Source organism: Macaca nemestrina, chromosome 2, assembly GCF_043159975.1.
Source record: "Macaca nemestrina isolate mMacNem1 chromosome 2, mMacNem.hap1, whole genome shotgun sequence".
NCBI classification, from domain to species: Eukaryota; Metazoa; Chordata; class Mammalia; order Primates; family Cercopithecidae; genus Macaca; species Macaca nemestrina.
Genome location: NC_092126.1, coordinates 61,976,071 through 61,993,438, shown reverse-complemented (window position 1 = coordinate 61,993,438; position 17,368 = coordinate 61,976,071). Strand labels below are relative to the sequence as shown.

Here is a 17,368-nt window from a genome sequence, read left to right as displayed (position 1 = left end):
TTATCAATATTTAAGTCATTTGTTATAATCAATAACTTCTATTTGTATTCCGGGCAGGGCCTGCTTGCTTTCTGACAGCTAATTCTTTTTGAAAATCTGTTCTAACTTTTTTTTTTTTTTTTTTTTTTTTTGAGAAGGAGAGTTTCCCTCTGTCACCCAGGCTGGAGTGCAGTGGCATGATCTCGGCTCACTGCAACCTCTGCCTCCTGGGTTCAAGCCATTCATTCTCCTGCCTCAGTCTTCCAAGTAAGTGGGATTACAGGTGCGTGCCAGCACACCCAGCTGATTTTTGTATTTTTAGTAGAGACAGGGTTTCGCTATGTTAGACAGGCTGGTCTCAAACTCCTGACCTCAAGCGATCTTCCCACCTTGGCCTCCCAAAGTGCTAGGATTACAGGCATTGATTCTCACTTTTTATAGGCAGTCATGGGTAAGCCAGACTGCCATTCACTGAATATAGTCGTCCTTATCCCATGAGCACAGAGCTAAAGGATGATGATATGGTGGGGCTACAGGATGCACTCTCAAGTCCGTCTGATATACCTTATGGGAGACCAAATTGCTGGGAATATTTGAGGGAGGAAATATCTTCCACTAAAAACCAACAAGGAACCAGGAGGCTAAGCCAAATTAAATAAGGTAGAACTGTTAGTGAAGCTGTGCAGAGATATAAATGAACTTGATGACTCATGAACAGGGAAGAACATGCATTTATGCACAAAACACTTATGCTAGAATCGAAGCAGTACAGCAGTACAAATATAAAACAAACATATATTCTCATAGGAGTCCAATAAAACCAAAAGGTTAAACACCCTAAAGCAACACTAAAACTTTTAGATATCACTGGATTCAGCAGCAATTGAGAATTATCTTGAATTAGGCTGTGAGAAGGTACAAAAATAGTAAATCCAAACATTTAACTCACAAAGTGATTTCTAATATTGAGTTTCCATCATTCAAATAAAATCCTAAAGTCATCTAATTTGCACTTTCTATTGGCATTCACAGCAAAGACATCCTAAACACTCAATTCTCACTTTATTTTTTATTCACAAATCATGAGTTAGACACAAACGAGAAGCCCTGACATTTTCCATTGTGGTTCACGAGTGCCCTCTAGTGATAGTGAGGTCAGTTAGGATAAGCCATTCCCCCAAATAATTGTTTTAAAAAGTGAGGATTCACTAAATGTTCAATTTCTGCTGTCAATTAAAAATAGATCTTCTGCCACTTTTATTTGCATTGCTATAAACTCAACTTATTCTCTCTCTTCAAATCCATATCTAAGCAAAACCGTTTACTAAAGAATATGCAATGCAACCATCTGAAAACATTTCCAATACAATAACTTTTACCTGATCCCAAAAAGAATACATTGTTTTGAGTGTTGGGAAACCTTTTTACCACATAATAAACATGATAACCAATAGTAAAGGAAAATTTTTGGAAGTAATATACTTGTGTAATTACTTCATTTCTCTAACTTTTCAGCATTTCAGTGACTGGTTACAAATGATCACAATGCTTAAATCCACAAAACCCTGGTTCATAAATCCCTCATCACTGATTTCTTCCCACTTTTGGAGTTTTTTAAAAATAAATACTTCCAGCAGTTTCCCTTATTCCTTAACTCTCTATCTCAGATTTCTTAAACTGGTGGCCTGTAGGTCAATTGTGGTGGGTAGGCAGGGTTGCTTTACCTTTTAAATTTTATTACTGGATGCTAACACTTAAAAAATACAGATTTCTGACATCTCCTAAAGAAAGAAAATCACATTTGGCCATGCTTGCCTGTATTGCCACAGGTTGACACATTCTCAGGAGCCAAGTGCGCTGCCCTTCGGGTGAGGCCTATGTTCTCCATGTAGCCAGGGGCTCAGGTCAGCCACCTCAGTTATGAGGGTGACTTACCTGGTCCCTGGAGGCATTTGAATTGCAACCCCTGAGTGTGTGACCACTTTCGATTCTTCCTGTAAAAGTTCTCTTTCTACTCCTTATAACCAATCTTATCTTCTATCATATTAGCACCACACAATAAAAGAAACACACAGCACATACCAAAAGAAATATGCTATTATAAAGAAAAGGAAAAAAGACACCTCCGTAATAGAGAAAGGAGAACACATAAATGCAATCTATTTTCTCCAGACTTGATAAAGTTCACTTTGTGCTTATGAATTGTGTCTTCATTTTGAGGTGACAAAACTCTCACCATGGGTTCCTGTGTAGCAAATAAGCAACATAGATCCTCACTGTCACAAACCACCTGCTCACATCCCAAGATTTCTCTTAGAACCAAAGTCTAGGCTTTCAGCTGAATGTCAAGTCAGGACATAGAAAAAGAAACATGACACTCACGGGTGTGCTGCTGTCAGAGAAGGTGTTCATGCTGACAGAGCTGCTCAGCTTCTCTGAGGAGAGGGAGGGTGGGGATGGGCTCCTCTTCTCCAGAGGCTCCTGCCGCTGCAGGTACTCTCGCCATGCTCGCTGAATGCTGAAACAAAACAAAACAAAACAAAACAAAACAAAACAGCACACACATGATTACTGCTGGATCATAGCCCACAGACTCAGAAATTCACTGAAGACTCCTCAGAAAGGAGTCTGAAGGAATTGGCTTTGGTGACAAGGGAACTAGAACACACAGAATGTGATGTAGTTAACCAGGAGACCTGAACTTTAACTTCAATTCGGCCACTGAGACTGTCTCCTTGCCTTACTGGTTTGACTTTCACAGACTTGACTGCCCTCAACTGGCCTAAAAGAGTCAACTTAATAATAAAATTCATTGGTCAAAACAAACTAGTTTGCACAAGTCAATGTACTTTGATTTATGGGACACAAAACTCTTTCAATTTTTCATCTTATATTTTAAATGAGAATAATAAATAGGCTGACTACTACTTCTGCATTCACTCAGTGTGTGATTTCTGAGGGGCCACTCTGTGCCAGGGTCAGCCGTAGACTCTGAACAGGGACTCTGCCATGCACAGCTCCAGAGCTGTCCTTTGCATGACCGCAAGGTGAAGGGTGTCAATGATGTGCCACACAGTCTGCATGGCCAAATGCAGTGACCCTGATGTGGGGCACAAGGCAGGCAAGAGTACCGCACCATGGGTTTTATATACTGTGGAAGGGAATAGGAAAAGGACAAAGATTATAAAGAAAGAAATGGACAAAGATTATTCAAGTGTTATGTACTACCCAGAGAATTAATGTAATGTGATCAGGCAGCTATTTCAGGTTTCACCTAAGGAAGTTATTTTCTGTGATTAGTATCAGAAGAAATAAATTATCTTCTGCTTAGGATAATAGAAACCTCTTCTTAGTATAAGCTAACGGACTCCCCGTGGACAGACTGTGTATTAGTCCGTTTTCATGTTGCTATGAAGAAATACCTGAGACTCGGTAATTTATAAAGAAAAGAGGTTTAATTGACTCACAGTTCTGCATGGCTGGGGAGGCCTCAGGAAACTCACAATCATGGTGGAAGGCACCTCTTCACAGAGTGGCAGGAGAGAGAATGAGTGCTGAGTGCTGAGTAAAGGGGGAAGCCCTTTGTAAAACCACCAGACCTCCTGAGAACTCACTATCAACAGAACAGCATGGAGGAAATTGCCCCCATGATTCAATTATCTACATCTGGTCACACCCTTGACATGTGGGGATCATTACAATTCAAGGTGAGATTTGGGTAGGGACACAGAGCCAAACCATATCAGACTGGCTTCTGATCTTTGAGATTAACATCTAGGTTTTCATAGGGGGTCACTGAACACAATCTAACCTCTTCTGGGAGTCAGCAGTACATGCAGACCAGTTGTTAGGATTCAGCCTTGTAAAGTAATTTAAGATAGCTGTATTAATTCCATCACTATCTTTTCTAAACTCCTGGAAGCATCTGATCTTCTGTAATTCTTCCATGCACAACCTAAGTCGTTAAAGTTGTTTCTGAATAAACAAACTGATTTATTTTCATTTGACTGGAATAGTTCAAAGATCATCATCAATTCTCAATAGTCACAGGATATAAATAACACAAAAATGCTACCACATTATCGAATCTGTATGTTTTCCCTAATTTATTAAAGGTCTGAGAATTATAATGCTCAAGGACAAGTCCAGAAACTGTAGTGAAAACAATACTTTTGGATCAGTGGCCAATTCCCTGAAGCTAGGAAACTTAAGCTTTAGGGGTTCTTCCTTAAAGGCCAGCAGCCTATTCCAAGACCCTGATGAAGGGCTCTTCATGATTTGTATAGAATTGTAAAAATAAGATATTTTTAGAGTTTTTTTGGTTTGTTTTTTTTTTTTTTTTTTTTTTTTTTTTTTTTTTTTCAGGGACCCTTCAGAGTATACATACTTCAAGCCCCACTAAAGCAGAATCTGGCCCAAATTTGAATTATATTTGGTCACTGTTTTGTTATGAAATCTTGCTCAAAGTGCATTTTTATTTCTGTTTTTCTTTGGCTTAAAGATTTTAAGCAGAATGGGAAAGGGAGTCCCGTAAGATTGCCTGCCTGAGTTTAGTGGTCTTGTTGCTTCTTCAGGACCCATTATATCAGGGAAGAGTGAACTTAAGGAAGCTGTCAGTGATTTTCAGATCCTCTGAGTTGCCTGGGGTATCCCAGAGCCCAGCTAACAAGTTCTGCTGCTTGCAGGTGCCTCAAGTCTCTAAACCTGCCCATCAAAAGCTCAAAATGTGTAACATTTTAAAGGCAGTTTAAACATTAGAAAATGTTGACAACCCATAGACCACCCACAACTTTCTAGGACTTTGCGGTATTCTACACTGTCTTTTTTATTCCCCCCTTTAAATCGTCTTCATTACTCAGAAAATATAAAAACAAAATATAGTGACCATTTGAGATATTACATTTTAGCTTGTTGAACACCAGAGGGCGGTGTGACACCTGTAAAGAACCAAATAACATTGGGCAAAGTTGAGATGAGCGGTTTGCAAAGGAGTTTGCACTTAAAACATCCTCTTCTCCCTCTTGGTTTTATGGAATTTGGAAATTAACATACCAGTTCTCCTTAAGTCAGATATTAAGGAGACAATATTATTTTATTCCTAATTAATGGATATCCTTTTTTTAATTTATAAGGTGACAATATTAAGTACTTTTAAAATATGTATTTAAAACATCTATACACCCACTGACTTTCTTAATACAGCAGCTATTTTATTTTGTAACATTTACTTTATAGTCATCCACATATGTAAAAACAATGTATTACATGATCTTATTATTTTTAAAACATGCTATAACATGATATATATATTTCTCGTTACTACTTGTCCTTCATAATTACAGTTTTAAGGACTAGATAAGCTGGACGAGTCTTTAAATTAGCATTTGGGGTTAAAAAATGACAGGGCCCTCATGTCACACCAGGCTATTACCCAAAATTGCTACACTGTTTTTTAACGATGGAGCTATGCTATGTTACTCTCTGTATCATAGAAAAGTGTTTACGTCACATGTTATTTACTCCCCTTGGCCATTCCTACAACATGACCTTCAAAGATTAAATTGTTCCAATATTAAGCTGTCTTAATACCATCTCCAGATGCTATTTTACTGTAAGAGGGAACTAAAATAAAATGTAGAAGCACCTCATCTCTCAATCATAATGAATCACTTTCAGACTTCTTCTCCTAGATGTACCATAATTCCTGCTCACAAGTCTCCTTTGTGGCTACAGAGTAAATTATACACTACCTTGACATATTTATTTCTGAAACTAGACAATGCTATTCATATAATTCTTTAAAGACTTGTTGAAGTAAGAAAGCACATGTTGTGTGTTCCTATATTTTGAATTATAGATAAAGTATAAGGGTTTACATCTAAACAGATGACAAATATATTTTCAATAATTTTTTTTTGCTAGGTCAATTCCTATCTATCTTTTCTGATAGCAGGGGTGGCACAATCTGCCTGCCTCTGCCCTTTTTCTGTATATCCCTGTTTGTTTTACAGTGCAGTTGGCTCTCTCATGCACTCACAGCCATTTGGGGGACTCACATTCTGTGCAGTCCTGGTTGCCAAGGGATGTGTTTATCTAGAAGAGGAGAGGAGAGGAGAGGAGAGGGCTCTCAGAGAGCTAGGGTGCTTAGAGAAGGCTTGAGGGACTCCTAGGATTTTAATTAGTCCTAAAGCATGGATAGGATTGAGATTGATGGGGAGGAAGAAGATCTTTGGGCAAAGGCACAGAAGTGAAGACACCAGGCAGGAAGCAGGAGGATCCCAGAGAAGAGCAGTAAGTCTGAGGCTCCAAAGTTGGGAAGAGGATCTCAGAAGCCACCTGAGGTCAGGTTGGGGGCAGACTGGGCAGTTGGGTGTAGACTGGGCAGTGTGGGCAACTCTGCTTTGGTGCAGTTGATAATTGACAGATGTTTCAACTTTTCAAGAACAGCCAGAAATGTTTATTTTTTTAACGAGAAAGTACTATTTCTTATATGTTACCAAACAATTATAAAAAATTCAAAATACATTATAACTCAAGTAGGCTGAATTTAGGGATGGACGAAAGAGGACACAATGAGAGAGGATACACTGAATCTGAGTATCTTGGAAACAATAGCTGATATACATAGAGCTCTTGTTTGTGTGCATTCTCCCATTCAATCCTTACCACAAGTGAGCTGTGAGGGAGGCACCATGATTATCACATGGGTAGATTTTGTGTGCCCAATATTAATTTCTCCTTTTCATTAGTTTTGCGGATCCACCAACTCTCTACTAGTGAGCTTTGGATGAAACAGATTCTACCCTATCACTGTAGACAGTGGCCCATTCCCCTGGGCTGACCAGCCAGAGGGCAGTTGTTGGTTCATTTTGGAGATGCACACATGGTTCAAGCCAGGTCTATTAAAGGGGATTGTACTGAGACTACTGAGAAAAAGGCCCTCTTTTTCATCTAAAGTTTCAGCAAGCAGAGCTGTAACTACCTGCAAGCCTAGAGCTGGCAGTGGCCACTCTGTTGCAATGTTGGGAGAGCCCACATGAGAATGAATCATGGGAAGAGCAGAGTTTACAGAAGAGGAAAGACAGATGCCTGATGACCTTGCCCAGCCACCTGGGTTTCACTGTGCTTAAAGCACGTTAGACCATGGATGTTTCTGTTATGTGATTCAATATAATCTTGTTTACATCTATAAATTAGTTTGAGTTGAGTTTCTGATACTGACAACCAAAGAGTCCTGGCCGGTCTCAGGGAACAAGATGGGAACTGATCATCATTCCCAACACTTGGAGCAGATGCCTGGCCCCCATTACATGTGCTCCCTCCTTACAGGTCAGCAAAAGGCAGAAATAGAGAAGCAGGGTGGGTTTGGCTTGTCATATACTGACTGTGAGTGGAGAAGGAGAACTCCTACTTGTTTCAGTCTGTTTGCTGATTTTTCTATGTGCAGCTAGCTAAAAGCTATCCTAACAGATATATCATATTTTCATCATTTGTTATCTATCACAACCCTGTATCCTGATGCAAACTTGCTCAAATGTCAATACGGGGCCACTGCATGCAATAGGCAGGTTTCCCACAGAAACTGCCCTCTCTCTCCAGCCTGCTTCCCCTCCACTCCAGCATCTGCCCGGTTTGTAGCTCTCGACTTCACTGCCACACTGATGGATGATGCTTCCTATGCACCAGGGCCTATGCCGTCTTGGCTCTTTCCACAGGTCTCTTCTCAAATACCCATGACTCTGCAGACTGTCAAGAATGCCAATGTTCTCACACATGAGAATTGGGGCAATTTGGGTCCTGGATCTATAACACTCTTTTCTTTATGAGGACTGAGGAGGTTATAATGCACTCAGGGTTACTGAGTCTAAGAAAGAGAATAGTGGTCCTGCAATGCTATTAAACACCCAAAAAGAAGAGTATCAGATTAGGCCAATCCAATTGCCTCTTTTCAAACAAGTCCTCTTCCCCCACTAGAATGTACAATCCTTGAGGGCAATGACCACTCCACAGTTCTGGGACATATATTACAGGTGATTAACAAATGTAATTCTTCTAACATTGCATCCCAGAAATAGCTCAAAAAAGAAAAAGTTTCATCTCATGAGAAAGCATGCTTAGAGTCATAGAGGTTCTTGCCTAGTTTACCTCTCATGAGCTGTAGCTTTAGACAAAATACTAAACATGCTGGCCTCACTCTTGCTTATCCATAAAATAGGAGTAAGAATAACATCTTTGTAACCCCTGCAAGAAGTCAAAGATAATGTATGTAAGTTACTTAGCCCAAACTTGACAAATAGAACTCCTAGATAAACTATTATAATTACTTAAGGAAAGGACATATCAAACACTTTCAAATACTTTGAAGTCACCATTGCAAGTCATCTAAGGATCCCTCCTGGCAATGTTTTATTAGCCCAAGTGGAAATAAAAATATGTTTGAAAAAAGTATGTTTGCATGGAAAAAATACACTAGACTAAATGTCTAGTCTTGAATTTTCTCATTGAAAGCTGACGACAATTTAATAAGATACGTTAGCATTCTCATTTTACAGAGAAGTGCAGCTGAGGCCCAGAGAGGCCATTGGTGTTCCCAAGGTCACACAGCAGGTAAAAAGCAGAGCTGGGATTTGAACCTAAGTTACTCAAATTCCAAAGTCTGTGCTCTCAACCACTCTTCTCTCATATCTTCTTTTAATTAAATTTTTGACTAAAGTAGATATGTATTACTCTCAAATGCAATTTAATAAGGGTTTACTAAACATCTTTAAAGTTCTTTAGGAAATGCTCTCTCTCTCTCTCTCTCTGTGTGTGTGTGTGTGTGTGTGTACCCCTTCTCTCCTTTATAAAACCTAAATGTTGTTTCATTGCAAAATCAAATATAATAATAAAAATTAGGAGAACAATTGAGCATATTTATTGAGCTGACTTTCAAAAAAGCAATTTGTATTCAATACATCTCTATGTTTTTCCATCACAAAGTAAATGTATTGTTAAAATGTAAGGAAGGGGATTGGGGGATTACACAGAGCTAATGAACAACTTTTACACAAGGGTTTGTATTGGGAAGATCTGTCTTAGATCTTGCTACAACATGTAAAGAGTGACTTACAAGATGGAGGGCAGCAGCTTGCTGGGGCTTGGGGAGCCCACCTCTTCCTGTGCTGTGAGTGCGTCTCACTAAGCCTGCATTCCTTTGCTGTGCACCTTCATCCCCCAAAGCTTGTTCCAGCCTTAAGGCTCTTGGGAACACATTCATCTTTAGCCTTAGAGTTGCTCAGAGAGCCTTCCTTTTGGTGTTTTCACTATTACTTTTACTTTCACAAATTTTCTGACTTGAGAGGCTTGCCTTTGTTTGATCTTCGGAGAACTTGCCTTTTACCTCCCCCAAATGCCTTTTCATTAATAGCCATGTGATCTTGATTGCTTTTGCCCTTTTGACGCACTCTTTTGATCTTCTGGTCTAATACTCAAAATCACCTCTTAACAGTTGCATTCATGAACCAGGTAATGGACCCTTTCTGACACTCCCTTCAACTTTGATACACACACCCTCCCCAACACTCACACATTTTTTCACTGAGCCACACTTTCTGACAGGCCTCTGCCTCCCGCCACTGATACTTTGCACTGCCACACGCAGGTTTACACTTTCTTATAAATTCTTTCCTTTTCACGATGTCCTGAGTATGAGGAACCATCCAAACCCTTTCCTGCTATTCTGACTCCCATCCTGGGATTCCCACAGGTAGACAGTGAAGGCAGCCTACACCTGAGAACAGGTCTCATCTTTCCTCTCTTTAACATTCAGAGATTGCCTTGCCACAGCACCTCCATCCCCCTCAGGGCTTGCAGGCACTAGACTAGCCAGACACCCTGTATGGGAACTGTTTAATCTCTTCTCATCAGGGAGGGGAAAGGAGAGACTTCAGGGGAGGGGATTTTATGATGGAGTGATCCTCACTTCCCTCTACCTCTGGGAGAAGACAGACTCTCAGTTGGTCCCCACCAAAAGAAGTCAAAAGGCCCTAAAAGAAAGCCTGTGATAATAGAGGGTGACTGTGGCACCTTGGACAAGGCCCCATTTTTTAGACCCAATGCTCTGCAGGACTAAAAAACTTCTCTTGGAAAGCAGGAATGAGAATATCCCAAGATTGTCCCTGTTGAAGATGCCACGGTCGGCAGAGGAAGGCACTGTTTGGTGCATCATGGGGCAAAGCCCCCACAGAGCAAGAGGCACAAACCCAGTGAGGATGAGCAGCCTATACCATTGGGGGGGGCTTAGAGGAGACCCAATGACCCCTTCCCTCAGAGTCCCCAAACATAGGACAGTTGTTAAAGGGAACAACTGCTGAGAGTGAAAGTGTCTGCCATCTATTCACAGGAAACCCGGGGCAGTCTAGGTGTTTAGCACAGGTGGGTGGGAGAGATAACACTGATAAAGGAAGGCAGAAGGAGGGAGGAGAGAAGGGGAGATAAGTAAGAGGAGAGTGAAAGGAAGGAAGCAGAATACAGAGCTGTAGAAAGGTCTCCTGTAAGCAGAGGGGAGATTTTCAACCTGCCATGAGAGTTAAGAATTTAATAACCAGATTAGACAAAAGTCACTGAACTAGACTAAGCTCTCCAATGGGAGAGTTCCATTATTCGGCAAGATTAAGTATTCTCTCCCTTCTTTCTCTCCAGTGAACAGACATGGGATTCAGAATTATTAGAAGAGATAAGAGCCATTCTGTTTGTACCTCATTGAGCTGAGACTCCTCCATCAAATCAACAAATATAAAATCTCAGGCTCTCTTAGCTGGCTGGAATCTGAAGCACAGAGATTTTGTCTTTGCCTAATCCTTCTCCTGGTACCTATCCCGCAGCCCCTACATATTGAAGATGATGAAAACTAAAAAAGACCCAGGAGTTTTTCTAACTTAATTTCAGCATTCACATTAAACACTCTAATTTTTCATACACCAACTTTTCTTTCACCAGCACATTTCATTTAAAAGAGCCTTATCTTAATGAGAAAATTCCTAATGATAAAGCAACCTATGTTGGCAAACTAAAGTCCTGTGTAGTGAGGCTGACACACTGCTTACACAAAATGATTCGATAGCCTGATTCATTATGTATTTAGTAAGTGTGTGACGCAGAACTTTCTAGCTGAGCACCCAACTGGTTCAGAAGTCTTGTTTGGACTTTATCTTGAGGGGTAACCTTACATGCTCATGTAGAGGCAAGCTTTTTACTGACGACCAAGGTTAACATAGATTTACAGGGGTATGTATTAGTATTTGCTTTTATCCAGCAGGATATTACGTATTTGTGTCATTTCTGCTTTAGTTCCTAAGTCCAGCAACAACTTGTTGTTGTTCAAAGTTGTACACACCTCAAGGTGCCCTTTTTTAGGGTGATTTCTTTTCTAAAAGGTTCCTCCTTGCACTTTAAAAAAATGATCAGTGATTCTGGCCAAGCTCAGATATGTTAACATTCTTGTTTAAATTCTCATGCTTCTCGGAGTGTTAAACTGAGAGAGAGAGAGAGTTTGTGAGGGAGGGGGTGGGGAGAGAGATTAAATATACTCACTGGCATTTCTCATATATGCTTCTGAAGGAAAATCAGAACAGGAAAAGATCTCAGAAAACAGTCATAAATATTTTTGAAATTGCTTCCAATTATAATAGGCCCCTTCTCTACTTAAAAATGGTTTGAGAAGATTAATATTTTGTTCTATAATAAAGTCTTTCTCACTTTGGATATTGTTAGTTTCATTTTGTTAATATTGAAATGTTTTTAGCGCTATTTTAAGGTAATAGTCATTTATAATAGGGGGAGTAGGCTTACATTTGGGTGTCTTAAGAGAGAATAAGAAGAAAAGGATAGGAAGTGAGAAAAAAGAAGAGAAGAAACATTTTCCCAAAATAATTGAACAGAAGCTGAAATAGAAGATTTTTAAAAGGGTATGTGTTTGTGTGTGTGTGTTTAATAAATAAATGGCTTGAGGTAGAAATAACCAAATTATTCTAAGACAGAATTAACCAAGTTACTAAGATGAAAGGCAAAGGAAAATGCTAGTGGAAGTTAAAGGATTGTACTAGACCAGAAATGGAAAAACCAAGAGGTGGTAAAAGCAGTGGCAAGCAAATAATTCCCTGTACTACCCAGTAGATGGCGCTGTGCACCCAAAGTAGCTGTGTTCCGGCTTAGAAGAGGGAGGAAATAATATGCAGCACATGAATGTAAAATAAAGATGCATAACTGTTGTACCCGAAAATTCTAGATTTATTCAGTAATTCATAAAACAAGAACTGTAGAACTAATTGCTTAATTTATACTTTGAAATAACTTACATTTTCACCTTTGATTCCAAGGGCTGTACATTGAGGGGATATTTTTCAATATTATTCTCCGTATCCATGGCCAGCTGGTGACTAGAAACAGAAATAATATCTCAATATCTCTCAATCCAGAAGCTTAACATTTATAGCAATAATACTGCTAATTTATACTTATTTGTAAAATAAGATATAATTTTGTTCATTTTAATTTATTAAAGTTCCTGTTGATGGACGATGGATAAGTAACCATATCATGAAAAAAAAATGTGACTTTGACTTTTTTTTCTGTTGTCCTTTTGCTGTTCTCAACTCAACATTCATAGCTATGGTATGAAAATCATTTCCTTTAAGAGAAAAGAAAAGGAGCACATTGGACAATTTCAGGGGGAGAAAAAACACAAGGAGAGGGTTATAAATTCCATGCTACTGGCCAACTAGTAAGATGTAGAGAAGACCTTACTCATCCCCAGTAGTACCACTGCCACTGGACCTTCCCTCCTTTCATTTTTAAGCTGTTTCAGGGCTTCCACTGGGAACAAAGCATGGATCTTTGACCTGTAGAAAGGCAGAGGATTATAGAGAAATGATCACTGCTTTCAGTGAGCTTACAGAACTCTTAGTGCTACAACAATCAAGAAGGGCTTCACGGAGAAGGCAGCTCTTGGGATGAATTTTGAAGAATGGATAGGAAGTAGGTAAGCTGAGAGTGAAAAGCAACATATGAGGAAGACTACAAAACAAATAGTAGAGGTGAAAACATTCAAAGGATAATTTTAGAAAATAAAGAGAAATTTGGTGGAAGTAGGTGAAAAAAATAGGAGAACAAAAGGAAATAAGCTTTGATAAGCAGAAAGCTAATAGTTACTGATCCCATAATGTGTATAAAACACTGTCATAGACATTTTATATTCATTATCTTATTTATCACAGTAACTTCCATTAACTAAGTATCACTTTCCCCACTGTAGAGCTGAAAAATCTGAAGCTTGCAGAGATTATGTTAAATTTACTGTACAGGAGGAACTATATTAAAACTCACATCTCACTCCTCTGTCCACCAGAAGGCACTGGTTGGAGTATTTTAATATCAGGATTATTATACTTAATCCCACTGACTGAAGTTTTCATAGGTAATATATTCAACATCCCAATTCAATACTCATGCATGTGGTAAGGTAGGGGCACGTGTGTGTGTGTGTGTGTGTGTGTGTGTGTGTGTGTGTGTGTGTAACAAAAATTTCAAGAAACATTACTTCCCCAACTACATGTGATGTACTTTGATTTCTGATTTATATTTGAAACTTTTTTAAAAGGCCAGTGTGACCCACCAAATTTATTGAACAAACCATCAATAGATTATGATCTACAGTGTGAAAAACTTTACAAAATTTTTCACGCTGTAGATCATAATCTATTGCAGCAGGGAGCTCCATGCATTTGGAGCAGGGAAATATGATCAATGGAGGGTTTAAGGATGATTTGTGGTGGGAGTGAGCAAGGAGAGTGAAATAAAACTAGTTAGAAAGCTATTCAAATAGTCCAGGTTATGAGGACTAAGATTGCACTGGTAGTAAAGAAAAGGAAAAAAAAAAAAGAAAGAAAGAAAGAAAAAAATTGTGCTGGAGAGATCCCTTAGAATCACAAATGTATTTTTTTCTTTTTAGAAAGGAATGATCAAGCGGTAGGAAAAACACAGGAGAGCACATAAATTCCTACATGGCAAGTAGGTGGTGTCAGCACCCCAAGATAGTTTGGGGTTCCTCAGCCTGGTTGTTGAGGGGCAAGGAAGCACTCTTGTTTACTCTGTGCCATTGGTATTCAGGGTGCATTACTAATTCATTGTTAATCATTTATTCTACACATATATTTAATGTCTCCTGTGTGCCAGGAATGATGCAAAGCATGGAGGATAAAATGGTGAAAACACTAGACATGGTCCCTGTTCCTGTGGTACCACAATCTAGGAGAACATGAACATTACATAAGTATTTGCAAGTGTGACAGATATCATTAAAGGAGAAGCACACAGGAACCTAATCCTGGGTAGGTAGGCATAGAAAGTGATATGATCTGGCTGTGTCCCCAACCCAAATCTCACCTTGAATTATAATAATCCCCACATGTCAAGGATGAGACCAGGTGGAGATAATTGAATCATGGGGGCAGTTTCTCCCATGCTGTTCTCATGATAGTGAGTTCTCACAAGATATGACGGTTTTATAAGGGGCTTCCCCCGATTGCTGGGCACTCATTCTCTCTCCTGCTGCTCTGTGAAGAGGTGCCTTCTGCCAAGATTGCAAGTCTCCTGAGGCCTCCCCAGCCATGTGGAAATATGAGTTAATTAAATCTCTTTTCTTTATAAATTACCCAGTCTCAGGTATTTCTTCAAAGCAGTGTGAGAATGGACTAACACAGAGAGTCTTATTTTTATTATTGTATGGTCTTGTAGAAATAGCAGACTTATGACAAGGATACTTTAAGACTCTGTTACTTATTAATTACAAATTAAGCAATAAAGTTATACATTGTAGGGCCTGTAGATACGTAACAAACAAAGACAGAGCCAATGTTTTCATAAAGAAAATAAAACTTTCACAATATTAACACATTTGCTAATTTGAGGATATAATTTATATATCCTCACCAAACTATAAACTACCAATACCTGTTGGTTTAAATCTGATAGCTTTAGTTCATTCCATCAATAATTGTCTATGGGTAATAAAGTGATTATGCCTCAGTACAATGTGTGACTTGCAATCACACATCTTCTACCAGAAACCCAGGCTGATTTAATAATTACAAAAATATGGCAGTCAGCCTAAGGTCTTACTTAAGTTAATAAGTGATTTTCATAAACAATGGAGTCCTAAGTAGCATTCCAATTAATGGCCTTACCAATTGCTCTTCTCTGCTTATTGGCACATGCCAAGATTTGCTAAGCTCGTGTGTGTGTGTGTGTGTGTGTGTGTGTGTGTGTGTACACAAATGCACTTGATTGGCTCTGCCAATGGTGTCAGATAGTATGGAGCTGCAGCTTCCCTCCCCTTCACACTAACTCTCTACCACAAAACCCTGTTGAGCATTCAGAATAAACATAATGTTCCAAGGGGGAATAACCGATCAACTGTTCTGACACCACTATCACTTAACTTATGGTCATTTCAAGTAGCTGAGATGATTTACATCAGCACCTAAGTCAGCTGCAGCTATAACGAAATGCCTAATCTGCTCACTCAAAGTACACCAATTTTTCAATCAAATTTGACAGCTTTCAAGGACATAGTCCTGACCTGAAACAGACCAAAAAAATCTCCAGGATTCCAGGCAAATGGGTATAGTTGTTAGGGCTGGCGGTCACTGCTTATTTTCTCTCTGTCCTGGATAAGCATAAAAGGAAAGTTTACCCCCATGGGCCCATGTGCTTTGAAGGAAGTATTTAATTCCCATTGCTGGAATTTCTCAATCGGGATTGAAAAAAAATAAGCACACAAAACAGACTGGTTATTTCCAGAAGGTTTTAGCTTTCTCAGGCCTCTGAATAATAAAATGGAAAGAGTAGGGTAGGGCAGATGGAAGCCCACATATATACCATTAATTTTCAAATATCGTCCTGAGAGCAGACAGCTGAGAAAGATATACACTGGTGTTAGTGAGAGGTTTAATATAGAATTGTGGTCAATTAGCAGAACAAAAAAACACTTCATTTCCTACATCAAAATCAATAATGGGAGGCACAGTAGCTTATGTCTGTAATCCCAGCACTTTGAGGGGCCAAGGCGGGTGGATTACCTAAGGTCAGGAGTTCGAGACCAGCCTGGCTAACATGGTTAAACTCTGTCTCTACTAAAAATACAAAAATTTGCTGGGTGTGGTGGCAGGTGCCTATAATCCCAGCTACTCGGGAGGCTGAGGCAGGAGAATTGCTTGAACCCAGGAGGTGGAGGTTACAGTGAGCCGAGATTGCACCACTGCACTCCAGCCTGGGCGACAGAGCAAGACCCCATCTCAAAAAAAAAAAAAAAAATCAATAATGAAAAACCATCATGGTCAGGTTTAATAAATAAATGGGCCAAACATCATAGAGAAAGTGTGTCCTCGGAGAATTAAGCTGCATGAGGAGATTACTGAATAAGTGAAATGAATCTAAAATATATTTACACTACTGGTTCTCAATCCCAGCTCCTCGTTAGAGCTACATGAAGGAAGATGTTAAGAAATACTGATTCCAGGGCCTCATCCCCTGAGAATCTAATTCAATTTGTCTAGAGTGGAGCTTAAGCCAGGGCATTTTTATTAAGCTCCCCAGCCGATTCAAAGTGTAGCCAAGGTGAAAAATAACTGATTTAGCCTAATGTCATTACAACACTAATCTCTATAAAAGAAAAGTCTTCATTCTAGAGTCAGCAAAAAAACTCTTTAGGTATTGTTTACATATAGCTAGTGATGGTGATGGTGGAGGGAAATTCTACCATTTTATTCTTATTTATTCATATTAACGAGAGTAGGCGTAATAAAAATATATGAACAGAAACTTCATTTTTCCAAAGGGCTGAAACTGCCTTTCAATGTGATGACATGGCAGATTCTTAGGATCGTGCAGATGTAATGAACCTTTGAGACTGTCTTGTCCAAACCCTTGCCCAGATGGAAAGGAAAGGAGCCAGCATTGAAGGCATCAGGCTATTATGGGCTGTCTCATTTAATGCTCTCAATAAGACAGTCAAGTCAAGACTACTATTATCATTTTTAAAGATGAGTATAGTGGGGCTCAAGGTGGTTAAAATTTTTGTCTAGACTGACAAAGCTTAGAAAAAGTAGAAAGAGGCATCAAACCCAAAGTTTTCCATTTTCTAGGATATTTTTTAGCAACATTTCAGATGTATGGTCATTTACACTCTTCTTGGGCACTTCCAGTATCTTATCAGCTAGTGGGGCTCAGCACGTACTGTAAAGTATGGTGTTTGGCATGCTCAGTTCTTTGAACCGAAGGAGAAGAGGCCTCAGAAGCAAAGTCTCTTTCTCTCTGACCTTCTCTTGCCCTTCTGTCCCTGCCCCTCTTTCTT

The 17,368-nt window shown here is 39.4% G+C and overlaps 1 protein-coding gene across 2 annotated transcripts in view; it reads right to left on the bottom strand.

The window, feature by feature from the left end:
* Positions 1 to 17,368, bottom strand: part of LOC105488541 (schwannomin interacting protein 1) — an 804,156-nt gene that overhangs the window by 621,153 nt on the left and 165,635 nt on the right. For both annotated transcript variants that reach the window (XM_011752721.2, XM_071091172.1), the window contains exons 3-4: positions 12,315 to 12,395; positions 2,362 to 2,497 (exon numbers count right to left, since the gene is read on the bottom strand). In XM_011752721.2, the coding sequence (XP_011751023.2) occupies positions 2,362 to 2,497; positions 12,315 to 12,395 (217 nt within the window). The remainder of the gene's footprint in view (positions 1 to 2,361; positions 2,498 to 12,314; positions 12,396 to 17,368) is intronic.